General features: G+C 39.1%; 1 protein-coding gene across 1 annotated transcript in view; it reads right to left on the bottom strand.

Moving 5' to 3' along the window:
* Positions 1 to 6418: 6418 nt before the first annotated feature.
* Positions 6419 to 18599, bottom strand: part of UBAP1L (ubiquitin associated protein 1 like) — a 34913-nt gene continuing 22732 nt past the window's right edge. Inside the window, exons 5-6 of the mRNA XM_074294821.1 lie at positions 8547 to 8648; positions 6419 to 7336 (exon numbers count right to left, since the gene is read on the bottom strand). Of these exons, the coding sequence (XP_074150922.1) occupies positions 7202 to 7336; positions 8547 to 8648 (237 nt within the window). The 3' untranslated portion in view covers positions 6419 to 7201. The remainder of the gene's footprint in view (positions 7337 to 8546; positions 8649 to 18599) is intronic.

Here is an 18599-nt window from a genome sequence, read left to right as displayed (position 1 = left end):
CGAGGGATGGAAATCATAATATTTATCACAGGCATCAGTGGCAAACTACTGGGGATAGATATTTTTGGACAGCAGAGTCTTTCCAGAATTCTTCAAGAATGTAATATAGATCTCAGGAAAGGTTTCTCAAGTATCTGTGACCAAAAACATTTGTCACCCTATAGTCAAACTTCTAATAATCAGCCTTTCTGAGCTAAGCTCAATAGATTGTCAGAAGATGGTTCTAAGATTTTAGGATCAGATCTGGAGATGGAAAGGACCTTCTAGGCTATGTGAGCCAATCCTCTTACTGTACAGATAAGATGCCACAGTCTAGGAGCCCTCAAACTGTCTGTAGAGCTATATCTTTCATATTTCCATGGCAACTCAGGAAGGCCATACTTATCTCTCCAATTAGATTGCAAAATCCTTTAGGTAGAGTCTATATTTGATATTTCTTTGTGTCCCTCTCAGTAAACTTTTACACAGTGTTCAATGTGCAGGATACAGAAAGAATCCCTTATGGCTAAAATATGGGATTTAGAATTGGGAAGACTGACATTCAAATCTGGCCTCAGCTGTGAGACTCTGAGTTTTAGCCTCAATTTTGTCATCTGTAAAGTGGGAATAGTTCCTAGTACTTACATCTCACAACTATGTTGTGGTCAAATGAGATAACAATGCAAAGCACTTTGCAAAGCTTAAAAGTCCTATGGAAATTCTGGCTACTCCTCTAATGGTTATGACTATTCTAAAATCCTGCTGGCTATCTCACTGTGGGAAGGAAGTGATGCTGGGGTCTTAGAAATTGGTGACTGAGCTTAAACTCTGGCAGGTAGTACTAAGCTGGAAAGGTTCTTAGCGTGGTCTGGCTAGTGAGTAAGATGGTACTAGAAAGAATGAAAGTGGAGAGTTATGGACTCTGATGATCTGGGTTCAAATCCTTCTCTGAAAGGATACTTTTCCTTCTTTGCAGGTGCAGGGCCTATGAGCATCCACCACTGTTGGAAATGTCAGGTTTTTTTTTTTTTTTTTTTTTTTTTTAATATGTTGAGAAGTTTTGGCTAAGTGTTTATTTTCATTTTTTTTAATTTCAAAAATTAATTCTGAATCCAATGACCAACCACAGTTCTAAAAGATGAAACATGTTATCCACTTCCAGTTGATGGACTCAGAATACAACTGAAGCATGTTTTCTTCTCCTTCCTTCCTTCCTTCCTTCCTTCCTTCCTTCCTTCCTTCCTTCCTTCCTTCCTTCCTTCTTTCCTTCCTTCCTTCCTTCTTCTTTTTGGACATGGTTGATGAAGGAATTTGTTTTACATAACTATACATAGTTGTAATGGATGTTTTTTTGCCTTCTCCACAAATGAAAAGGGAGGAAGGAGAGAATTCAGAACTAAAAATAAAATAAAATTTAATTTAAAAAATAAAATAAAAGATAGATTTCTGGGAGAGGGAGCAACACATTGGGAAATATAGATGATGAAATGACAAAAGCTACCACCAAAAAAAATGAAAAGCAATACCACCAAATCCCTTCTCTAATACTTCCTTATTTATACAATTTAGGCTAAATTGCCTAATCTCCCACTGCCCAATTCCCTCATCTATAAAATAAGGGAAGTGGTTGTTACAGCCTCTATGTCCCAACTCCAGATCTCTGATCCTATCATCTTATTCCCCCTTAATGAAGCTCACAAAGGCTTCTTGTCAGAGGGCTGGCTACTGGGGTAATGAATTTTTTTTTCAATTTTTTTTTCAAAAATTATTTTGGGTCATCTAGGTGATAGAGTGAATAAAGCATTAGTCTTGGAGTCAGGAGTGGCCGAGTTCAAATTCAGCCTAGACACCTGACCCTGGACAAGCCACTTAATCTCATTTGCCTCAGTTTCCTCATCTGTAAAATAAGCTGGAGAAGGAAATGGGAACTCCCTCCAGGATCTTTGTTAAGAAAAGCCCAAATAGGGTCACAAAATGTTGATATAACTGAAAATGACTGAATGATAACAATGAATTATTTTGGCCACAAAAACTTAAATGAAGCTATCCATGAAGGCATGATGAATAGAGCAGAGAGGGTTCATATGTATGAAACTACAGACTTTTTAAAGCATTGAGGCATTATTATGATTACAAAAAGTTAATATCCACACATTTGCAAACTACAACCATGATCTTCATGAATTCACAATAACAACTAACACTTCTACAAAATGAAATATTTTTAAAGTGCTTTTCATACGAGCATACATCTGGAGATAGAAGGGATGTCAGAAACCATCTATTTTTTTTTTTTGCTTTCATTTTACAGATGAAGAAACTGAGACCTGGAGATCACATGGTTAGGAAGTCTAAGTGGGGGGCTTTGAAGTCAATAAACCTTCCAATAATGGATCTCTCTCCTTCCTCCAACAATTCACTGAAATTGGTCTCATACTATTATTATTTATCTCCATTTTGTTATTATTAGAAACAGCTAACATTTACATGTCACTTCAAAGTTTGCAAAGCGTGTTACATTTGACCCTCACAAGCAACCGTGTAAGGAAGGGCTAATAATAGCACTATTAGCCCCATTTTGTAAGTGAGGAAGCTAAAACTCAAAAAGATTAAAGCACTGTACAAGGTCACATAGCTAGTTTGAACAGCAATCCCTGAGTCTACTTTTCCTTTTAGAGGAGAATTAGAGACAGAGCTGGGCAGCTAAGTGATACAGTAGAGAGAATGCTGGCCTGGAATCAAGAAGACTTATTTTACTGAGTTCACATCCAGCCTCAGATATTTACTGGCTGTGTCACCCTGGGCAAGTCAATTAACCTTGTTTGTTTGAGTTACTCATCTATTAAAAAAAGAAAAATGAGTAAGCTGGGGAAAGAAATGGAAAACCACTTCAGTTATCTTTGTCAAGAAAATCTCAAAAGGGGTCACAAAGGTTCAGACACGACTAAAAATAAAACAAAACAAAAAAAGAGAGATGAAGCTACCAAAATGAAAAAAAAGAGGAAAAGTAAGAAAATAAGGTCATTGATGCATTTTTTTTAAAAAATGCAAAGAAGAGAAGGAAGATCAGTAGGAAACCTGGAAAATTAGGATACCTTTTAAAATTACATATTCAACTTGTATACTGTATACCTTTTGAATCAGAGACTCCTTTACTGGGCTTGGACCTGAAAAAAAACATCAAGAAAAAAGTCTCCAAATATCCCAAAACAGTCATAGTAGCACTTTTTGTGATGGCTAAGAATAAGAGGGGGAAAAAAAGTAGGTGCCTGTTTTTTGGAGAATGGTGAAACATTTTGGTTCATAAATGTAATGAATTCTAACTGAGCTATAAGAAATGATATATATGATAAATACAAAATAGCACAAAAAGATCTATATGTACTGATTCAGAGTGAAGTAAGCAGAACCAAGAAAACAATGTACACAGTAACAATAACAAGAGAAATGGAAAGAACAATGACACACTGAAAAATGAAAAGTAAATGTAGCGAAATCATAAAGCTCAAGCTGGATTCAAATGAAGAGAGATAGAGAAGGTTATCTCCAAACCTACCACTTTGTGGAGGTGGGAGATCCACAGATGTAATATTACACATATTTTTGGACTTTTCCCAACATATTAATCAATTGTATTGATTTTATTTTCTTTCTAAAAAGATACTTTTTGGGGCAGTTAAGTGGCACAGTGGATAGAGCACCAACCTTGAAGTCAGGAGGACCTGAGTTCAAATGTGATCTCAGACACTTGACACTTCCTAGCTGTGGAACCTTGGGCAAATCACTTAACCCCAATTGCCTTGGCCAAAAAAAAAGATACTATTTGTTATATGAAATGGCTCTCTTGGGGAAAAAAAAAAGGAGGAAACTTGGAATGATTATGATAATATATGAAACAAAAGATATCAATAAAAAAACATTAAAAATGAAATAAAAATTTAAACTAAATTTTTTTTCCTATTAAAGTTTTCTTTTTATAAAATTTGGTTCAGTGGAAGTGTTTGTTAGCTTGTCCTGAACCAAAAGGTCACAAGAAAAGATTTTTGTTGAGTAAAATGTTTGTTCAATTGAAAAGTGTCTTTCTGTTTAATTTTATTTCAGCTTCTCCTTTTTATTTTTAGGTTGGAAGTGGAGCCTGGAGTCTAGATGCATAATTTCATCATTTTAGGACCTACTTTCCTCTGCTATAGATCAGCAACTAGTCTGTAACTTAGAATCTTAGGAAGATGTCTGGGACCCAGAAAAGTCACATTTACTTGAAGTCACACAGTGTATATCAAAGGCAAAATCGGTGGGCTCCAAGGCTGACATCCTACCCACCTAACAATAAATCAGTAATTATTTATTAAGTGCCTGCTATTTGGTAGAAATATTTCTTTTTATTCTGCTCAAAGCTCTGTAGTGTAACTAGAGATATCTGGGTTTCTTCTCCCAATGTGAAACTCTCATTTTATTCATTTTTGGCTTTAGATCTCAAAAGGTGGGAGGGAAAGTAAATGCCCCTTCCCCTGGCCCCACCACAATCATTCACTCATGTTAGGATAGTTGAATCTTTTTGATTTTGAATAATCCCAAAGACCATTTTCTATGGCCTCTGTGCTTCTTGGCTACTTCTATGAAGTAAGAGTGGGGTGAAAGCCAAGGTCGTCCTTCCAATCATCCAAACTCCAAGCCTAGATGTCATCCTTATCTCTTCACTCTCACCACCATATGCAATCTGTTGTCAAACCCTATAATTTCCACATTTATAACATCTCTCTTACATGCCTTCTTTCTCCCCTCTGACACTGCCATTATTTTGGAGCTGATTCTCATCCTAGACTATTTCAATAGCCTGCTGGTGGGTTTCCCTGCTTCATCTCTTCTCACTCCAGTTCACCTTCCACTCAGCTATCAAACGTGACTATGTCAGCCTTCTCCCACCCAATAAACTCCACTCACCTCCCTAGGATCAAATACAAAATGCTTTGTTTTTTAAAGCTTTTCATAATTTGACCCTTTCCAGTCTCCTTACACATACTCTATAATTCAGTGACCCTGGACCTTTTGCTTTTCTACTCAAGACATTCTATCTCTGAATCTTGGCATTTTCTTTTCTTTTCTTTTTGGAGGCAATCGGGTTAACTGACTTGCCCAGGGTTACAAAATTAGTAAGTGTTTGAGGTCACATTTGATCTCAAGTCCTTCTAACTCGGGCCAATACTCTATCCACTGAGCTACCTCACTACCTACTCCTGGTATTTTCACTGGCTGTCATTCTTGCATGGAAATTTTTCCCTCCTTGCTTCTGCTTCTGGGCTTCTCTGGATTCTTTCAAGTACTGGCTAAAATTTATCTTCTGCCAAAGAAATACTAAAGAAGGGAAGGGACCTGTATGTGCCAAAATGTTTGTGGCAGCTCTTTTTGTTGTAGCTAGAAACTGGAAAATGAATGGATGTCCATCAATTGGAGAATGATTGGGTAAATTATGGTATATGAATGTTATGGAATATTATTGTTCTGTAAGAAATGACCAACAGGAGAAATACAGAGAGGCTTGGAGAGACTTATATCAACTGATGCTGAGTGAAATGAGCAGAACCAGAAGATCACTGTACACTTCAACAACAATACTGTATGAGGATGTATTCTGATGGAAGTGGATATCTTCAACATAAAGAAGATCCAACTCACTTCCAGTTGATCAATGATGGACAGAAACAACTACACCCAGAGAAGGAACCAGAGAAGGAAGTGAATGTAAATTGTTAGCACTACTGTCTATCTACCCAGGTTACTTATACCTTTGGAATCTAATACTTAATGTGCAACAAGAAAATGGGATTTACACACATATATTATATCTAGGTTATACTGTAACACATGTAAAATGTATGAGATTGCCTGTCATCTAGGGGAGGGAGTTGAGGGAGGGAGGGGAAAATTTGGAAAAATGAATACAAGGGATAATGTTATAAAAAAAATTACTCATGCATATATACTGTCAAAAAATGTATAATTATAAAAATTAATTTAAAAAATAAATAAATAAATAAATTACCTTCTGTAAGTTTTTCCCAATTCCCCTTAATCCGAATGCCTTCCAGCTAAAATCAATTTCATTTTATTTGGTCTCTATCTTGTCTGTACATAGCTGTCTGCATGTTGTTTCTCCCATTAAACTATGACTTCCTTGAGAGATGGAACTGTTTTTTTGTCTGTTGTTGTCTTTCTTTGTATCCCAAGTGTCTAGTGCAGTATAGGGAACATAGTAGGTACTTAATAAATGCTTGTTGCTGTAACATGACATTCTGCAGAGGGCCACAGGCCTGTTTCTATATAGCCCATGAGTTAAGATTAATTTTTCCCATTTAGAAACACAGCAAAACTTTATTTTAAAATGCAAAAGCCATTTTAAATTTGCTATATCTACAAAAAGAGGCTGGTTGGGACCATGGCCTATTGTTTTCTGGTTTGGATGATCTCTGAAGTCCCTTCTAACTCTATGATTCTGTAAAGAATTTGATAAAAAACAAAACAAAACAACAATTATAAAAAAACAAAAAAACCCCCATAAACTTGGTGTTGAACAGAGCCCAAGTTTCTTTTATTCTCTGGCCCTCAGTTTCCTCATTTATAAAATGAGGAGATTTGATTAAATAGAATTCTAAGATCTTTCCTACCTCAGAAATCCAGTGAACTTCCCAGATTGGTAATAATTCAAAGAACTTCCCAGGTGGGTGATTATTACATTTTAGATTGCTATAGAACTTTAAACTTTGGAAATCTCAGACTTATACCATTTCCTTTGATCCTCAGAACAGCTCTGTGAGGTCAGCAGTTGTATGTAATGGCATCCACATTTTACAGAAAAGTAAACTAAGACCCAGAGAGGTTTAGAGTAACATGGTAGTTAATATGTAACATGGGAAATAAAGAGCAAGGCTTTCTGATGCAGCCCTGTTTCTACTGTATCACACTGTCTTGAGAGGTTAAGGCCCCCCCAAGGCTCGCACAAGCGTCTGGGACAGTGGACTTGTTTCTAGTTCTGGGACCACCAGATCGGACAGACACGTGGGGCCAAAGCCATGCTCACCTTCATATATTGGGTCAGAACTCTCAGGCTCAGGAGACGCATTTCTGAAATGGAGAAGCCCTACTTCTCCTGCTCCTAGGTAGGTGACTATTGACTATGCACCCCGAGTTCCCCTTTCCCCCCAAAGTCCGTCCTCCGTGTGACTGCTCACTGGGCCCGAGTCATGAGCTCCTCCAGTGCACCCTCCTGATGATTCTCATGGAGCAGGAGGACCTCCTTGATCCTGTCTTGTTGGAAGCCCATGTCACTGAACTGCTCCCAGAGATGCAGAAACTCCAATGCCTGTGATGTCGGAGAGAAAGGGGGAAAGGTTGGTGAGTCCCAGCTCTGGATATGAAGCAATACACTCCAACACAAGAGGCCAGAGCAGCTGCTACTTCTCCCCACAGACCATCTGGAACAGACAGGCTTTGATGGATACAGGAACAGGACAGGCTTGGCCACTAGTCAGGGAAGAGGTGTCCTGTCACCAGACACAGATGTTGCCCTAGATCCCTGGAGACTTGGCAAAGATTTGGCTTTCCTAGACTAAAAGAAGGTACACAGGAATAGCTAAAACCCATCTTTCACATAACTCCTGACTGTTCCTCTCTCTCTGTTCCCTACCTCTAGCCCTAGCCCTCTTCTCCTTCCACCTGGACTTGGGTCATCCATCTCTGCTTCTCTCTCCCTCTGCTCCCACCCTCCCTCCAGTAGGCCTTTTGTCCTCCACTCTCATTTATTCTCCTTCCATCACCCTCTCTGCTCTCATCCTTCTGTCTGTTTCTTGCTATTCTCTCCCTTTTTGCCTCCTCCTGAGAACTGAGGGAAAAAAAGTAGATTTAAGTTGCAAACTTCAACAGGTCAGGCAGCATGACCAGCGATATTTTCACCTGAGCCAAAACCAGATGAGCAGGGTTAGGAAGGCAGCGGTGCTGAGGACAGTCTGGCCAGGGGTGCAGTGGGGCTGGGAGGGGCTAGTTCAACCCTCACTGAGGGCTGAGAAGGAAGGAAGACTCCTTAAGAGGGACTTGAGATAAACTGGACTCTACATTTATCTTCCCATTGTGCTACATTGCCTTTTCCTTGTCATCTTCCATCTATAAAACTCATTCTCATTCCCTCATCCTTCCCTTTAAGCTCATTCTATCTCTAACAGCTTTCTTTGCCCCCCTCATCACTGCTGTCCAGTCCCTCTTGATGCTGTCTCCTGGGCCCACCCCTGCTTCTACTTCCCCTTTGTCCAGCTGGCCATGCCTGTACCTTATGGAATCCTGCCTGGGTTGAGCTGTTCTAGAATGGCCACATCCTTAAACATTCACTCAATTCTGAGCACGAAACTTCACAAACTCAGGCTTTGGCAGGGCCTTTCCTCCCCAGGGAGTTCCCCTTCTATCCAGGTTAGAACCGAGCGGTGGTAGGAGCTGGGGTGGAAAAGCAGAATGAGGAACGCTTGGGCTGGCCTCGAAGGCAGATTTAGGGGCAGAGGTCGGGGCCCCCAGCCTGGTCTGACCTTTCTCTCTGAGTTCTGAAACATTTCCATGGCCTCCTCCACCAGGCTCTCCGAGTAGCCCTGCTTGACCAGTCGATCACACGTACTGAGGTAACTGAGAAACTGCAACAGGAGGCAGAGTCAGAAGGGAATGGTTAGAGGACCCACAGTAAGATATTGGGGATGAGTGGGGGTAACAGGGAAGGGGGGGTTGGATTTTGAGGATGGCTGAGTTGGAGGGGGGAGGGGGGAAGAATGAGACGAAGGTACAGGGAAGGATTCTTGTGGAAGAGGCAAAGGAAAAAATATCATTGAGAACAAGGCTGGAACAAGAATCTTGGTTCCTGAATCTGCACAGACCTGCCCCCTACTTAACTCAACAGTCCTGACCTCCTCATGGGCTAGTATCTCTGCCTTGCTACCCTCCCCAGAGGAGCAAAGCCTGTGGTCCAGTGAATGGAGTCAGTCCTCTTGGACATCCCTGACCCCTGCACATCCACAGGGGTGTGCAGGAATCACTTCTTTCTGGTTTAGAAGAGTAGATAGACTGATAGAAATCAGAATGCACATGGAAATTGGAAAATACTGCAAACCAGGGATTGATTTACTATTTTGATGGTTGTCTAGACTTAAAGGAGGAAATGTTAAAAGCATGTCCCACCATATCCCTGGATGTTATGTCTTGGAACCTCCACAGACTGGTGTACACTTCCTCTTTTTCCTTTCTGGACCTTGGGAAAAGATCCTGCTGAAATCCAGAGCTGAGTTGTGGATTAAGGAGGTCCCCTAGTTCTTTAATCATTCGGGGACCTTTTGTCAATAATAGAGAAGCAACATGGCAGAGCAGGTAAGAAACTGGAGTCAGAGAGGCCCGTCTCATTTACCCATTTATTAGCCCCGAGAACCTGGTCAAGTCTTTAACCTTTCAGAACCTCAGTTTCCTCATTTGTAAAATGGACTCAGTGGTCTTTGTGAACCTTGCAACCTATGTCTATGATCCTTAATCCAGCACAGGAGAACGGGTGGCCAGACCTTCAGGGATGGAAGGGTGAATCTCCAGCCCCCCACGTGAGCCGAAATAACCTTCCTGTTAGTCTGATAGACATGATTCATAGACATGAAGAAACTAAGGGAAATAAGCTTACAGTCACTGAATTTTTGGAACTATGAGAGATACAGACAGGCCGAATCGTTGACACAGTCACAGAGACAGAGAGACAGAAACAGAGACAGAGACAAAAAGAGAAAGAAAGATAGACACAGACACAGAGAGACCGACAGAAACTGTCAGACAGAAAGACACAGAGAGAGAGAGAGAGACAGAGGGAAAATCTTAGAGGAGTTAGGTGGCACAGTACTGAATCTGGAGTTAAGATCTGAGCTGGAGTTCAAATCTAACCTCAGACTTATTAGTTGTGTGACCCTGCCAAGTCATTTGATCTCTTGTCTGCCTCAATTCTTTTATTTGTAAAATGGAGATAATAATGGCATCTACGTAATAATAGCATTTATTTCCCAAGGTGGTTGTGAAGAAAAATTGAACTAGCTGTAAAGTGCTTTGCAAAGTGCTATATAAAGTTTTATAAAACATTATATATATAATTTTATATAAACACTTAAAGTTCTATATAAACTTAGTGTGTTGTAGAAAGACTAGTCATTATTATCACTCAAACATACTTTGTGCTTTCTTCTTTCCATTGCCTCCTGGGATGCTTTAGGCCTACTATTCCTCACCTAGAAGGCCCTTCCTTCCATTTTTCTTTTCTGCATCAGAATCCCCTCCATCCTTCAAAGCTCAGCTGAGCAACCCCTCCTTCATGTAGCCTTCTCTGAGAAGCTGACTAAGAAGTTGGATCTCTCCACTTTTAATTTACAATACTGATTGTCAAGCATAGTTTTGTGCTCAGCACACACTGTCTATGTCATGTGAGACACGTTGTCTGGCAGTTATATTTTTATGTGTATACATAGGTCTACTTCCATAGGATCACAGTCAGAGATTTTCAGAATTGAGTGGGACTTCCATAGATACCTAATCCATTTCATACCTTGAAAACAAATCCCCACCATATTTAAACCCTTCAGGTGGTCACTAATCCCCTGCTAGAAGACCTCCAAAGAAAGAAACTCACCATATGGAAGGATGAGTTACAGTGGAAGAAGTGCTGGATCTCGATTCAAATTCTACCTCTGAATTTAGGCAAAGAAATAAACCTCTTGAGGCCTCCATGTCTTTATCTAAAAAATGAGGGGATTAATTATATGGCCTCTAAGGTCCCCCTTCCAGCCCTACATTTCTGAACCTTCTGAGGCAGCTCATTCCGATTTGGCGTTGTTTTTAACAGAGGGGAAGTATTTTTCTTAATTTCTAGCCTAAATTTGCTTAAAATGTGGGGATTGAAATTGTCTAATCTACAATGAAAGAGACTGAGAAGTAGTTCTGACTCAATGAAAGGATCCATAGTCCTCTCTAATGAAGTGGACTTTACCATCTAAGATACCCTATTCTTCTAGGACCTTGTATCTATAGAGGTTGATACCTAGATATATAAATATGCATATAAAATACAGAATTCCATTGGTTGACAGGCCTTGCTCCTGAGGACCAAAAATAACATATTATTGGGGGGTTCACAGATTGGGTAAAATATGGGGAATCTTCACTGAGTATGTGGTCTTAAGATGGATGAGCTTCTGCTTAGGTTAGACTGGAGATAGTACAAGTTATACAAACATTCAAAGAGCATATCAAGGGGGCTTTCTGTACCATGCCATCATCCCTACTTGGTTTGGTCAGGGAATTTGAGTAAAACACCATGGAGATGTCTTTGTCAGCATTCTTGCTGTGCAAGTAAGCTCCATAGCTGGGAAACAAGTCATGAACATTCCACTAAAATTTGAGGCCTATTATAGGACCCTTCTATTAGAATCTATATTGCTATGTGACTTTTACAAAGTATGAATTAATACATTACTTAATTTTTATACCTATTATTAGAAGGCTGACTAGAAATGTATTACTAGATTAATTTATTAAAATAATTACTAATAATCAATACCCCTTATAAAATCATAATGAATTAATACTGATGAGAGTTTGACTAGTACTCTTTAATGAATTATTTCTCTCAATTCAAGGCTTCTGACCATTGTTTTAGGGGCCAAACAAAGCAAAACTAATTTTTTTACACGACAGCCTTTTATGTGTTTGAAAATAGTTATTACTCTTCCCACCATCTTCTCTTTTTCCTTGTTAAATGCTTTCAGTTTCTTCCATCTATTCTCATAGGACAGAGAAAAAATGTCCTTAATTATCCTGGTTTTCCTCCTTGGAGTGGTTTCCAGTTTCTTTATGTTCTTAATCTGTGACTTCTAGAACTGAACATGATTCGCCAGATGTCTGATGAGGACAGAGGCTTCAGAGGGACTTGTTCCTGGAAAGTAGGACTATCTGAAGCATCTCAGGATTGCATTAGCTCTTCTGACTGCCATATCACTGTTGACTCACATTGAGCTTACAGCCCACTAAAAGACTTTTTAAGATAAGCTGCAGTTTATCTTATGCACAGACATAAACACAAACATGTTTGCATATGTTCCTGGGCTGGGGGCTGGAGACATGGGAGAGGGAGACATTTAACTTCTGAGTACTACCTCCCAAAATGAATTCTATCTCCTCTCAATACTTACTATGGTGTGGTCCAAAATGATCACTGGCCTTTACCTAATAATTTAAAGTTTACAGATCATTTTTTATCCATTTTCTTGTTTGAGCCTTCTTTAAAGTAGAGATTATAGCTATTATTAACCCCATTTTACAGATAAAGAAACTAAGGTTGAGAGAATTTAAATGATTTATTCAGGGACACCTAAGCTAGTAAATATCAGATTTGGGAAACAAAACTTTCTAACTTCAAACCCAGCATTTGCATCTGCTATGCCACAATACCTCTTAAAGAACTTGTGCTTGTAATTATTTGCATTTAAAATGCATTTGCATAGATGGGAGAAAGAAAATATTATCAAAATATATTCTCTTGTCAAGTGACATTCCTGGTCCTAATATTTAACATTTCTGAGTCTCAGTTTCTGCACCTGAAAAATGGGGGTAGTAACAACTTGCACCTCATAGGGTTGTGGAGATCAAATAAGATAATATTTGTGATTGACATAACTAACCTTAAAGAGCTATAGAAATACCATTATTATGGCACAGTTTGTCATTTGACAAGGTACTACATTTGCTATCTATTTTAAAAATATTGTTATTATTATTACATTGTCACTTAGGAACTAGAATCATACTCCAACCCCAGCGTAAGACCAGCCTCGCCTGGGACGAGCCCAGATGGACTCCCACTGGCTCCAAAGCAAACAGGTTCAGGTCATCTTTCCCCCAAAAGGTTGAAAAACACTTAAAGACTGATTCAGGGACGTAGTACTTCTCCATGAGTCTGGAAGGATCAAAGAGGCAGCTTATTCATTCAAGACACAACTGAGATGGTGGGAATACCATCCCTTCCCCTTATTCAGGTCTCCCCGCGGGGAACACGGCTAACTCCCTACCTTTCTTCATCCTGGTTCTTGCAGGCCTTTGGTTGCCAAAAGCTGAATTTCTCTGTCTCTTATCTAGGGATTCAGGTTCATGGACCTTAACTCCTTGTCCCCTGACTTCCCCCTCTAAAAGAAAGCAGGTCATGGAATCTGACATTTCCTTTAGACAGGCTTTTGGAGTCCCAGCAGTACCTTTCACAGACATAACCTGAATCCGGAGACAAAATGTTCTCCTTGCCCCCTCCCCCCATCCCTAAGTTATAGCCTAGATCAGTTTGTTCTTATTCCCAGCACAATTTCTTAAAAATATTTTAAAATACCGGGCCTTTGAGTTCTTTCTTTTTGTCCTTTGGTGAGGAAAGGTTAAGTAGAGCTGTGTCAAAGTCACCCTCTTACCCAACAACAGTTCTCTGGATGAATTATCTTGTTGCCTTTGAGCCAGGACTTACTTATTATCAAAAACTTGGATTTACATCTGTACAATCTGCTTCCAGGCCTTTCACAGATTCAGGACCCTCCCTGGATCTGCCTGTAAGGTTCTTAAGTAGAGCTGATGTGGGAATTCGTTTGACTGGATTACATAAATTGTTTAATAATGATAGCTAACATTTATAGAATACCTACTATTTGTCCAGAATTGTGCTAAGCACTTAATAAATATTATCTCATTTGATTCTGTCCTCTGTATCACCTAGCTGCCTCCTACAAGAACTTTTTTCTTTTTTTTTTTTTTTATCTTTTTTCTAGTGGGATGTTGAAAGAGTGATAAGGATAAGAAAAAGAAAAACAAAACAAAACAAAACAAAAAACAGATGCATTGAGATCTTAAAAAAACACCAAAAAACAAATATAATGGAGTGTGGTGCTTTGCTGAATGACAATCCAGCTTGCTCAGACTCCATTTTTCCACATGGAGGAATGTCACCTGAGCAAGCTGAAGGGGTCTGCCCATAGGCCACACATTTATACTAATGCAGAGAAAAAGACACAGGGCCACAAAGAAGCACAGATAAGCAGGATGGCATTGAAAGCCACAGGCTGGGCTTATAACTTGGAAAAGCGAGCTCTACATAATAGATGTACATTTTCATGGGCAATCCTCTTTTCTATTCTATTGTGTATTTGGAAATGTTTTTTTAGGGATATTTGTTAAGTTCAAAATTGTTTTGAAATGGGAGAAATGACTTTTACGAAGATAATGAGGAATCCAGCTGGATTTTACCCTTGATTGTGAATTAGACCTTCTCTGAAGAGTAGTAATTAGTGAGTGAGGATGGAGGGAAAGGAGAGTAATTGAGGCTTGGTCCCTGAGTGGGGGACTTCCACAAATTGCAGCAGTGGCAGCAATATTTCCTCTGCCTTTAGCAGCTTAAAAACCTTACGGTGTCCTGTCCTGACAGCCGCAGCCCCTTCGAGCCTACGTAGTCTCCATTCCTGCTGCTAGGGCCACTTGTCCCAGATACAGAAATTATAGTTATGCTCCTCATGTAAGAAGGAAGTATCTTTTTTTTTTTCCCCTGAGGCAATTGGGGTTAAGTGACTTGCCCAGGGTCACACAGCTAGGAAGTGCTAAGTGTCTGAGGTCATATTTGAATTCAGGTCCTCCTGACTTCAGGGCAAGAAGTAACTTTCTAATCAGGTTTCCAAAGCTTTGGAATGGAGAGTAGCTAATTCCAGGCTGGATCTTAAACTATTTTCCTGGCTGGTGCACTAGACTTGGTTCAGTCTTACTTTGATAAGCCAAAGTACAATGCTTTCATAGCCTCCTGAGGGCATTAGTTCATATGATGCTTATGGTTCTTTGGCACTTAGCAATATGGTATATGGGGAAAAGTGCTGAACGTAGTGACTGAAGACACCTATGTTAGAAATCTGCCTCTGATATTCACTAATTATGCAACCTTACTTTTTTTTTTGGTCATTTTTAGTTTTCTGACTCTTCATGACCCCCTTTAGGATTTTTCTTGGCAAAGAGACTGGAGTAGTCCAGCTCATTTTACAAATAAGGAAACTGAGGCAAAAAGGTAAGTGACTTGTTAGATCTCACAATAAATGTCTGAGACCAGAACTCAGGCCCAGCACTCTATCTATTGTGCCACCTAGAAGAAAACATTGTGGATACCTGGAACATTAATATATCCAAATTTCATCTATCTGACCCTAAGGTAGACTTTTTGCTCTAAGGGTGTTGACTATCTGAAAAGGGAAAGGAATTTTATATACAAAAGAGAGAGGAAAATCAAAGGGAATGTTTTTTAATCACCTCCCTTGTTCACAAACCTTCCAGAGCTTCCCATTGTCTACCAGAAAAAAAATCATACCTCTCACCTTGGCATTCAAGACCCTCTCCAGACTTACTTCTCAGTATCTTCCTATATGAATGCTCTGCCCCATACAGATTATTTTCACTGTTCTCATTATATATCTTGTGCTTTTCTTACTTTCCTGAATTCATGTCAATCACCTCGACTTTCCTCTCCATCTTTCTATATTGATATTTATTTTTCCTTTTAGTCATGTCCAATTCTTCATGACTCAATTTGGGATTTTCTTGGCAAAGATACTGTAGTAGTTTTAAATTTTCTTTTCCAATTTATTTTACAGATGAGGAAAATGAGGCAAACACAGTAAAGTGGCCTGTCTAGGATCACACCACTAGTGTCTGAGGCCACATTTGAACTCGCTAAGTCCAGGAGTCTTTCTGATTCCAAGCTCTTTATTCACTGCCTTGCTTAGCTGCCCACTTCCCATATGAAATCACTTGCCAAGCCTTATTGGTTTTACTGCCACAATATGTCTTGTACCTGCTGTCTTTTCTCCATTCTCATGACCACCATATTAGTTGATGTGTTCATCCCCTCTGATCTGACTTACTGTAATATTCTTTTAATTTGTTTCCCATTCTTTTCCTTTTCTAATAATACAGATGACAAAATAATATTCCTGAGGTATATATAATACTGATTGTGCTGCTCAAAAGCCTTCATCACTTCTCTATTGCCTTTAGGATGATATATAAATTTCTTAGCCTGCTTTTTTAGGCCCTCTAAAATCTAGTTCCAATTTACCTTGTACTCTCTGCTCTACATCCTTTGCTCCAACTAAACTGAATCCTTAGCTATTCCTCAAGTTAAACTTCCATCTCTGTCCTCTCACAACTACCTCTCACAATCCTCCTCATAGCTACCACTTAGAGCGCTCATGGCTCTGTTAGGATTCTTACAAGGTCCTAAGTCACTAGAATTGATAGAGACAATAATTATCTAATTTCGCATGGTACTTAACAGTTCTCTAGTACAGTAATGTACTTAGTACTTATTAGAGTTCCACAAGATTCACACCTTTAAGAGAGCAATAAGCTAGGAGCCTCAGCCAGGATTCAGTCCAGGAGATTCACAAGCCACACAAGGCAGTGGGGCAGAACAAAGGAAGACAGAGAAGTGGTGGCAGGCTGTCCTGTGGAAAACACTGAAACCAAGATCTGGAAGTCCTCCAGAAAAACTAGCCGAGCCCCAAGTAAAGGGGATAAGATTTTGGAAGAGACAGTAAAGGAATTTGGGGAAAATTACTCTGAACTGAAACAAAGGCTGCCTCCAGAAGCCCCCCAAGAAACCTGCTCCCAGAGAACATTATATTTTAGAGAAGAATATTACAGATGATCTCAGATGCTTTCTTTAATTGTCCCTTCTCTATTCCTTTCTCTAATTACATTGGGCTATTCTAGGAAAATATAAACTCATTAAATATTTTAGTATGTTGAGTAGCAAATTCATTTAGTTTTATATTATAATATAATATAATGTAATCACTCTTTCCTCTTCATTCTTGTGTTCTTAAGCCAATTAAAATAGTCTCAAGAGAGTCATTGTTAAACTTTTAGTGTGAGCATCTACACCTTGAGAGTTGCTACAAATCAGAGCATGATTTGTTATTTTAATTGTTTAGACTTAAGAAAATGAGGAAGAAAATGTTAACAATGCTGATAAATTTAAAAGCACTTCATAAATCTGGTTTTCTGGAGAACTGGTTGTTAAACACTTAGTAGTATGACTTGCTTATATTTCCACTTGTCTTGCAGAAATAGGAACATGATAAATGTTGGTTGGGTTAAATTACTGAGTGGAGGTGGGAATGAGGAGGAAGAGTATATTCTCTAATGATCCCTGATAGTCAGAATTATTATTTTCCTTCACTTCAAGGCTCAGTCTAAGGGCCCTAGTCCTTTGGGAAACCTTTCTTCAACAACATACTCCACAGTGATCTCTATCCTCATTGCCTTCCTGTAGCCATCATCACCCATACCAATCATCAGCCAATTTACACAGATAGTAAGTGACTGAGGCCAGACTTGTATTGAGGATGTTGAGTCTTCTTGACCCCAGGCCCAGCACTCCATCCACTACACCATCTAACTGCCCTAATAATATTAGTTAACATTTATACAGTACTATGTGCCAGGCACTGTGCTCAGTGCTTTATAAGTATTATCTCATTTATAACCCTGGGAGGAAGAAACTTTTATTAGCCCCATTTTACAGATGAGAAAACTGGAAAAAAAAAAAAAAAGAAATTAGGGGGCTTGCCCAGGTTACATAGCTAGGAAATGTCTAAGATCAAATTTGAACTCATCTTCCTGACACTTTGTGCAAGGCACTTAGAAGGCCCTTAATAAATGAAATGAATGAATCATTCTTTATAATAATAAAAATAACGTATTTCTACATAATAATTTGATGTTTGCAAAAAGCTTTACATACTATTGAATCAGGACTCTAGGCTCATCTTATTTGGTTGTGCTTCTGAAGAGTTTGCCATTATTGCAAAGGTCCATCTCTAAGCAAAGCACTGCTATTTTGAAAGACTATAAGGAAATTGGCTTTCTCATGGATAACAATGAACAATGGGAACCCAAGAGAAAAAAGGGAAGCACCCAACTGACTTCCCATTCTCAGTTTTCTACCATTGTGTAACTTTTTTCTCAGAATATTCCAAAACTCCTTTTCAATTGCTGAGACTCATTGACTTGCATGTGGGTTCAAACTTAAATGTCTTTGTTCAGCTGTTTCAGTTGTGCCCAACTATTCATGACCCCATTTGGGGTTCTTGGTGGAGTACTTTGCAACATTCTTTTTCAGTTCATTTTACAGATGAGGAAATTAAGGCAAACAGGGTAAAGTGACTTGCCCAGTGTCACATAGTTAGTATCTGAGACTAGACTTGAACTCAGGTTTTCCTGATTTCAAGGACAGTGCTCAATCCACTATGCCATCTAGCTGCCTTTATACACCTTTATTAATCTCTTTCTTAAAAAAAAAAAAAAAAGTATTTTTTCTTTAATTAATCTCTTAACTTTTTACTTTCATCTGCCTGTATACCACTCTCATATGATTTTTTTTTGTCTTCTTGAAAGGTTCTAAATAACTTGATTGACACAGGAAGAAGTTTCTTCAGAGCAACTACACTTTGCATCTGTGTTTTAAATTCTCTTTTCCTTACAGCCATATAATAAGGAACAAT

The sequence above is a fragment of the Sminthopsis crassicaudata genome, chromosome 2 (assembly GCF_048593235.1).
Source record: "Sminthopsis crassicaudata isolate SCR6 chromosome 2, ASM4859323v1, whole genome shotgun sequence".
Lineage (NCBI taxonomy): Eukaryota > Metazoa > Chordata > Mammalia > Dasyuromorphia > Dasyuridae > Sminthopsis > Sminthopsis crassicaudata.
Note: the sequence above shows the minus strand (reverse complement) of the source record. Positions and strands in the feature narration are given on the sequence as shown.